The sequence below is a fragment of the Microtus pennsylvanicus genome, chromosome 2 (genome assembly GCF_037038515.1).
Source record: "Microtus pennsylvanicus isolate mMicPen1 chromosome 2, mMicPen1.hap1, whole genome shotgun sequence".
NCBI lineage: Eukaryota > Metazoa > Chordata > Mammalia > Rodentia > Cricetidae > Microtus > Microtus pennsylvanicus.
Window position 1 is genome coordinate 129,078,117 of NC_134580.1, and position 7,967 is coordinate 129,086,083.

Consider the following 7,967-nt stretch of genomic DNA (forward strand, 5'->3'; position numbering starts at 1 on the left):
CTGTGAACCCTCTGTTTGCCATTGAAAATCTTGTCTTTTTTCCCCCTGAAAACAAATTGCTTGACTTCTCATTATATTTTGAGCCAAATATATGTCTTCTGACTGACTGGTGATCATGCATAGACCAGTTCACACTATGCATTTAAGAATGGTCCTAGAGCTGGGCAGTGATGGTGCAGACATTTAATCCCAGCACTCGGGGGGCAGAGAAAAGTGGATTTTGTGTGTTTGAGGCAGCTGTCTATAAGAGCTAGTTCTAGGACAGGCTCTAAAGCTACAGTGTCCTAGACCACATATCTGCAGATTAGCAAGGGTTAATTCATACCATGGCCTGTGAGGAACAGGGGCTCAGTCCCAGTGAAGATGCACAGCACTGATTTCCTGTCACTATCAGCTGTGAGTAAGTGTTCTTAGCTAATAGTGGAACTGGTAGTCTAGAAGGTTCCTTTGTGTCTAAAAGTCCTGAGCGAGGCTGGTAGCTTTCCTAGGCCTGACTTCCAGAACACAGTTGTTCTTGGTGTACTAGGGACCTGGGTCCTTCTAACCTGGTGACTTCTCACTCTGTTCTCTCCCAGGATCTTCGGCTTTCCTGCACACTACACAGACGTGTCCAACATGGGCCGTGGTGCCCGCCAGAAGCTGCTGGGAAGGTCCTGGAGTGTGCCAGTCATCAGACACCTCTTTGCCCCCTTGAAGGACTACTTTGCATGTGAATAGTTCTACCCAGGACTGTGGCGCTCTTGGTCTGAGCCAGGTCCCCAGAATCACCCCCTCCCTGAAGTCACCTTACCTCTCCCCTTTCTCAGCTCACCTGTTTGGGGCCTCACCTCACTGTGTACCTCAGCTTTCTCCTGCTCTGTGGGAGCAGAGCCTCCTGGCCCTTGCAGGGGAGCCCAAGGTGCTCTCTCCACGTGCACAGCTCAGACCTGGCTGCTTAGAGCAGCCCAACATGGTGCTCATGTTTTCTTATCCTGAAACTTTAAAACTTGAAATAGGTAGCAAGATGGCTTTTTTCCCTGCTGGGTTAATCAGTCAGAAGTGATGCTAAGATACCAAAATGATAGCTCTCCCAGTACTCAGGTTAATGCTGCAAAATCATTTCAGATTTTGTTTTTAAATCACCTGTGCTCCCATTTGCTAGAGGACGCTAGTATCAATGCGGGCTCAGATGAACAAGGTCAAGAGGCCAGGATTTTTTGTTTTGTGTTTTTTAATTTTCCCTAGGGATAGAAGATGAAAAAGGTGATGTTTATGACTTAAGTCTTAATGGCACCTTCCCCTTGCTTTGGTACAAGGGCTGGAGTCCTGTTGGCCTTGTAGCATTTCCCAATATGATGATGATGTCAGCAGGGATGATGTCATCATCACATTCAGGGCTAATTCCCCCAAGATTCCCTGGGCAGGGGTTCGTGTAGCTAATCCTCAAGACTGGAATAGAATGTTTTGAGCTCAGGAAGCGGGGTGGCCCCTCTTCCATGTGTGAGGGACATGAAGGAGGGAGCTTAGCTAAACTATTTCCCACTCCCTCTCTCTCAAATGATGAGCCCTCTCCCCAACCAGCTCAGGTCCCCAAATAAGTATGATCCTCTAATACTTATTGAGAAGCTAGGGCCAGAAGCACATTGTTTCCCTTATCTAAGAGATGATGGGGAAACTACAATGAGAAACTTTGATCTTCTGGAGATTTTTAAAACCTTTTTACCCCATGATACATTGTATTTTTAAGGGGATTCTTTTAGGGCATCCCTGGAGATGAGAAGCTGCATTTCAGAAATGCTCTCGCAATGCTTTTAACACCTTTTACTCTATTTACTGGTGCTATTTTGTAGAAAAAGGACAACCTTGACACATTTGGGCTTTTTATATACACTTTTTTACATCTCTCAGACTTCTATTTTCATGTTTAACATTTTCATTAAGGTTTTTTTGGAAACTGGAGCGTTGTCACGAGTGTTGGGAAACAGCCTTGTTTCAACAGTTTTTCTCCACTGTTTTAGGCAGAAAGATAACCGATGCCTAAAGTTTACCTTTCTGTTTGATTAAAATTGTATTTCTCTAATCTTGTATGTGTCTTCATCTGCTTCTGTGTGGTAACGGCATGGTGATGTCTGGGCAGGTTTTACTATCCTAGTCTTTATTCCTGTTGCCAGGCAAGGTGCATCAATTCTAGGCCAGCCTGGGCTACGTTGTGAGTGGGACCTTAACTTACTAGATCGTACATGACCTTGGGACAGAATTGAAAAAGTAGGAAATAAAATTGAGATTTTTACTAAAGTCCTCCAGGGACTGAAAGAAATCTTCACAAATTTCTTACAAAGATTGACAACAACAGCAAAGAGAATGATACCAGATTCAAAAGCTAGACTCTGCTTTTGAAAATGCTAATTCTCTATGCAAAAGGTTAATTAGGCCTTTAAAGGCAAGATCAGCACTTTGGAGGAATGGATCTGAGATACAATCAATATTGCATCTCATGACCATCATGATCCTTGGATAGTAGAGGTGATTTCCAGAGGTCTGAAGAAAAATCAAAATGCCAAGTGTTTCAGTTGTGACAAGCAAGATTACCATAAAGGGATTATAAACAGGGCATTCCAAGAAACAACATTTTTTAACTATAATTCAAATGGAATGCACCTCCCTCTGGATTATGCTGAATGTGTGACAAGGACAATCATTGGACTAATGAATGTAGATCAGAAAGGGACATTCAAGGTAACCCTTTGCATTGGGAAACCTTGAGGGGCCTCCACAGGACCTCACACAAAATCCGGTTTAGTCCTTTTCTGTAGTCGTGGACGTAACTCCTTTCCAGAGCAATTAAAGAGCCTAAAGTTTATTATAAGACCATACTGCTCTGGTTAACAGCTATAGAAGAGAACAAAAAATTCAGGAAAAAAAAGCATTTTGGCAATTTTATGAATGAAGACCAAAATTTAAAAATAAGAATAAATGACACTGTCATTGAAAGTCTGGTAGACACAGATGCAGATGTAACAATAGTACTAGAATCTTGGCATCTAATTGACCTCTTCAGGACGTTGATGGAACCTCATTTCAGTTAAAACAGCACAAGATGGGTTGAATGTATAGAGCCAGAAGGACAGAAAGGAAAATTAAAGCCATATGTGGCTAAAATAGCAATGAATCTGGGATATGATTGGTTAGAGTAATGGAATACTCAGATAACATTCCCCCAGTCTTAGAAACAAGCCACAAATTAACATGTTTCTGGGAAAATTATAAGGTATTATGAAAAACCAGTCACCAACCATTAAGGTTGTACAATAAGAGGACACAACAGCTGCTCATCTGTCAAAGGCACCAATAGCCCTACCTTTAAAATGGTTGACAGACAAACCTGTATGGGTTGAACAATGGCTTTAAACATCAGAGAAACTTCAGGACTTAGAACAGCTGGTATAGGAGCAGCTAGATGCTCAGTGTATTGAAGAATCAAGCAGCCCTTGGAATTCTGTATTTGTTAAAAAGAAATATGGAAAAGAGGGAATGGTGACAAATCTAAGAGCTGTTAATAAGGTGATTCAGCCAATGGGCTCTCTACAGTCTGGAATTCCTTTGCCTTCTCTACCTAAAGGATGGTCTCTTACAGTTATTGATTTAAAAGATTGATCCCTCACTCTACCTTTCAAAGAAAAAGACAGAAAAATTTACAAAAATTAGACCCCAAAAGGTGCAAATTTAGGAGAGATCGATTGCAGACTCTTAATGACTTTCAGAGACTGCTAGGAGACATTTCATATCTGAGATCCACTACTGGGAGAGGTCCTGATGAACTGAGTAATTTGGTCAAAACCTCAGAGGGTGAGAAAGAGTTAAATAGTCCCAGGAAATTATCAGCTGAAGCTGAGAGAATTGGCTTTGATTGAAGAGAAATTGCAAATTACACATGTGGATAGTGTGGATGCATTTAAAAAAAATTAAAAGTTTTTTTAAAAGATTTATTATGTATACAGTGTCCTGCCTGCATGTACATATGCGCGCACACACAAGAAGAGGGCACCAGATCTCATTACAGGTTGTGAGCCACCATGTGGTTGCTGGGAACTGAACTTAGGACCTCTGGAAGAGTAGCCAGTGCTCTTAACCTCTCAGTCATCTCTCCAGCCCACAAATCTGAATCTTAACTACATTCTGATCCTATTACCCTCCAAGTATTCCCCTTCAGGAATTTTAATACAGAAGGAAGGTATTACCCTAGAATGGATCTTTTTACCACATAAACTAAATTAAAAATTAAAAACATGTGGAAAGGTCTCTGAGTTGATTCTAAAAGGAAAATTGAGACTTCATCAACTAGCAGAAATATACCCAGCAGAAATTATAGTACTTTTTAATAATGATGAAATTGACAAATAGTGGACAGAAAGTGAACCCTGGAAAAGAACTCGTAGTAATAGTTTGTGAGAGATTAAGAACAAATAATCCTGGGGCTGGAGAGATGGCTCAGAGGTTAAGAGCATTGTTCTTCTAAAGGTCCTGAGTTGAATTCCCAGCAACCACATGGTGGCTCACAACCATCTGTAATGTTGTCTGGTGCCCTCTTCTGGCCTGCAGGTATACACACTGACAGAATATTGTATACATAATAAATAAATAAATATTAAAAAGAACAAATATCCCAAATGCAAGAGAATCCAATTTATAAAGAGAACTAATGGGTTCTTCTTAACATTGTACAGGAAACACCAATATTTGGAGCGCATACACTTCATACTGATGCAAACAAATCAGGAAAGACAGGTTACAAATCAGAAAATTTAAGTAAAGTGGATCTAACCCTTATGATTCTGCCCCAAAGTCAGAATTATGTGCTATTCTTGTGGTATTAATGGATTTTAGGGAACCTCTTAAGATAGTTACTGATTTGCAATATGCAGAAAAAGTTGTTTTGCATATTGAAATCATTGAATTTATATCAGGTGTTACAGAATTGACTTTATAATTTATTCAGTTGCAAGAAATACTCGGGAATAGGAATCATCCCATATTGGTCCGCCAGGTCCTCTAGCACAAGACAATAAAGAAATGTATCAACTATTGATTGGAAACGTGCTGGAGGCCTCAGAATTTCATAAAAACATCATGTCAATAGCAAAGATTTAGAAATAGACTTTTCCATTACATGGCAACAAGTCAAAGAAATTATAGCATAATGTCCTACTTGTTCTTCATACAATCAAACACCACTACATTCAGGAAGTAACCCAAAGTGTACTGAAAGGAATGAAATCTGGCAGATGAATATGTCCTATTTTACAGAATCAAAAAATTAAAAATATATATACCACACTATTTATACTTATTCAGGTTTTCAATGGGCAACTACTTTGAGTTTGGAAAAGGCTGATTTTGTAATCACACATTTGCTAGAAGCTATGGCCATGATGGGTATACCTGTAGAAATAAAGACAATACTCCAGCATGTTTCTAAGAAAATGAAACAGATTGTGCTTATTATAATTTAAACCATATTACCCATATACCACAAAATCCTACAGGACAAGCAGTTATAGAAAGATCATATCAAACTCTAAAGGATATGTTAAATAAACAGAAAAGAGTAATAAAAGCTCCAGAAATAAATTGCATAATGCTTTATTAACTTTGAATTTTATAAATGCTAATGAAAAAGGAACAACAGCTGCGGAGAGACATTGGATAATAGAAAAAACTACGGAATTGAATCAGCCAGTATACTTTAAAGATATGTTGACCTCAGAATGGAAATCAGGACATGTGTTACATGGGGGAAAGGGTTTTGCTTTTGTTTTCACAGGAGAAGAAAAGCTATTGGTACCATTAAAATTGATAAAGACTCAATTTGTACAAGAGAGACCTCTTAATTTGAGGAGATGATAGTTCATCAAGCAGCATGGCCATTTTAATCTGAACTAACCTATAAAACGAACAAATATTTTTTACTTGATAAGCTGTAACTTGCCAAAAGAGAACCTCTTCAAAATTAGGGTTGGGGTTTCTACCTTTTCAGAAGAATAAAGGTGTATCCAACTAAGGAATCCAAAGACCACCGAACAAATGAGATGGGAAGAGAAAAGACAAATCATCCAGAAAAATTGTCCCAAGAAAAAGAGTAAATAAGCTTATTGGTATATCAGATTTACAACAGGATAAATTTCACTAATCTTTCCAAATGTTTCTACTGTTCTCTACAGACATATAATGCAAATGGTCTTTTTATAGTCCCAGTCCAAATAAAAATTAAAGCTGTCTTTGGAGTTGCAGTGTGGTTCTCTCTTTCTCTAAACCCAAGCATGCTTATTAAAGTAAAATCCCAAATCTCTGTCTCGTGTCAGAATAACCACCTATTAAGGGAAAGAAGAAAAACAAATATTTAAGGACTATTGTCAGTAATTTCACAATCCTTTGTTTTTTATTTTGATTCTTTAGCAGCTTTTCTTAAGGCATAAATATTATCTCAAAATTTATAAGATTAAAATCTAGTGATATTTCATTTTTATTTTAATAAATAAAGTTTGCCTGAAGATCAGAATGCCAAACAGGACACCAGTCAATCACTCAGGCCAGGCAGTGGTGGCCCAGAAACCACAATAGTTAGCCACAGAGGCCAGGCAGTCATAGATGCCAGGAAGTGGTGGTGCACACCTTTAATCCTAGCTTAGAGAGGAATAAGGTGGGATGAGAAAGGAACTTGCTTTCTCTCTTTCACTCTGAAGATTTCATAGAGGTAAGAGCTCTCTAGTGGTTGACTTCTTTGCTTTTTCTGATAATCAGACTGAACCCCAATATCTGTCTCTGGGATTCTATTAATTGGGCTACATTAAAGTGTATGTATTTTAAAGTTTTTGTCATGATATTAATGGTCCTATAGAATACTAAAGGTCTCATCTACCTTCCTGTAGATGATGATTTTGGGTTTGAATCTCTATCATTTTTCTGCAGTGAACCATAAACATGCCTAACAGTGACCTTTGACGTCTTTAAAAGGAGGATGGACCCCACAATGACCATTCCTCCGTGGCTATGATAACATGACTAAGCTGAAAAACACCACATAAAGACTGGCTTTTGGGCTACAAACTGCTCAGAATTATTTTGAAGTGGCTAACTGAGATGATCCAGCTTGACAGACTATTCTAGCCAGGACTTGAGAAAAAAATCTGTACTTTCCCATTTATGCAGAGACTGGACAACAAATGATACAGCTACCTCTTCCAGAACTTGACAACTCAATTTTTTTCTTTTCAGGATCCCTTAAAGATGCCATCATCCCCAAATGGCAGGAAGTAAATTTTAGAACATGACAGCCACATACCCAAGAGGTAGGGTGGTGACTTTTGATCTCTCATTGGGTTATGGATATTTGTCATTGTTCAGGGGGATTGGTTATAAGTTTTTATTGGTAATGTTCAGGGAAAAAGCTAAACTAAAGACATTAGATTCAGGGTTCTTGTTCTGAAAAGAAAAAAGGGAGACTGTAGATATGACAAAATAAAAAGGTAGATATTGAATCTACTTCTAAAAAGCAACTACTAGTTTTAAATATTTTACATTAGATTGGATTTTTTATATTGATACAAATTTGATATTAATTTTATTAAAAATACTGTACATACATTTCTAATCTTTTTCAAGGTATTGTACATATAAAGCTCATTTAACAATGTAATGCAAATTTCTAGTCCTTAAAAATTATCATTACCAGCTATTTAGGATAATAAAGAAATGCAGGTTAGTAATTAGTCACCTATTACAATTGAATTTGTGATCATATTATGTGTGTTTTCAAGGTCAAGCAGAGCTATATTTTAGATAGAAAGGTCGTCTTCAAACACTTCAGGGATACATGGAATATTAATAGATGTTTTAATAATGGGTTCTTTTTTTTATGACAATGAGACATTTCTGCTCCTGGCAGCACTAGCCTACTTCAGAGAAGATGATGGGCATTGAAGAAACTCCAC

General features: G+C 38.2%; 1 protein-coding gene across 4 annotated transcripts in view; it reads left to right on the top strand.

Annotated features, from left to right (window-relative positions):
* LOC142844247 (DNA (cytosine-5)-methyltransferase 3B) overlaps positions 1-2,057 on the top strand; it is a 51,816-nt gene extending 49,759 nt beyond the window's left edge. For 3 of the 4 annotated variants that reach the window (XM_075962574.1, XM_075962573.1, XM_075962575.1), the window contains one exon: positions 576-2,008. In XM_075962574.1, the coding sequence (XP_075818689.1) occupies positions 576-717 (142 nt within the window). In that variant the 3' untranslated portion in view covers positions 718-2,008. Of the gene's footprint in view, positions 1-575 lie in introns of all 4 variants that reach the window. The other variant, XR_012909727.1, reaches the window with a different exon arrangement.
* The last annotated feature ends 5,910 nt before the right edge of the window (positions 2,058-7,967 follow it).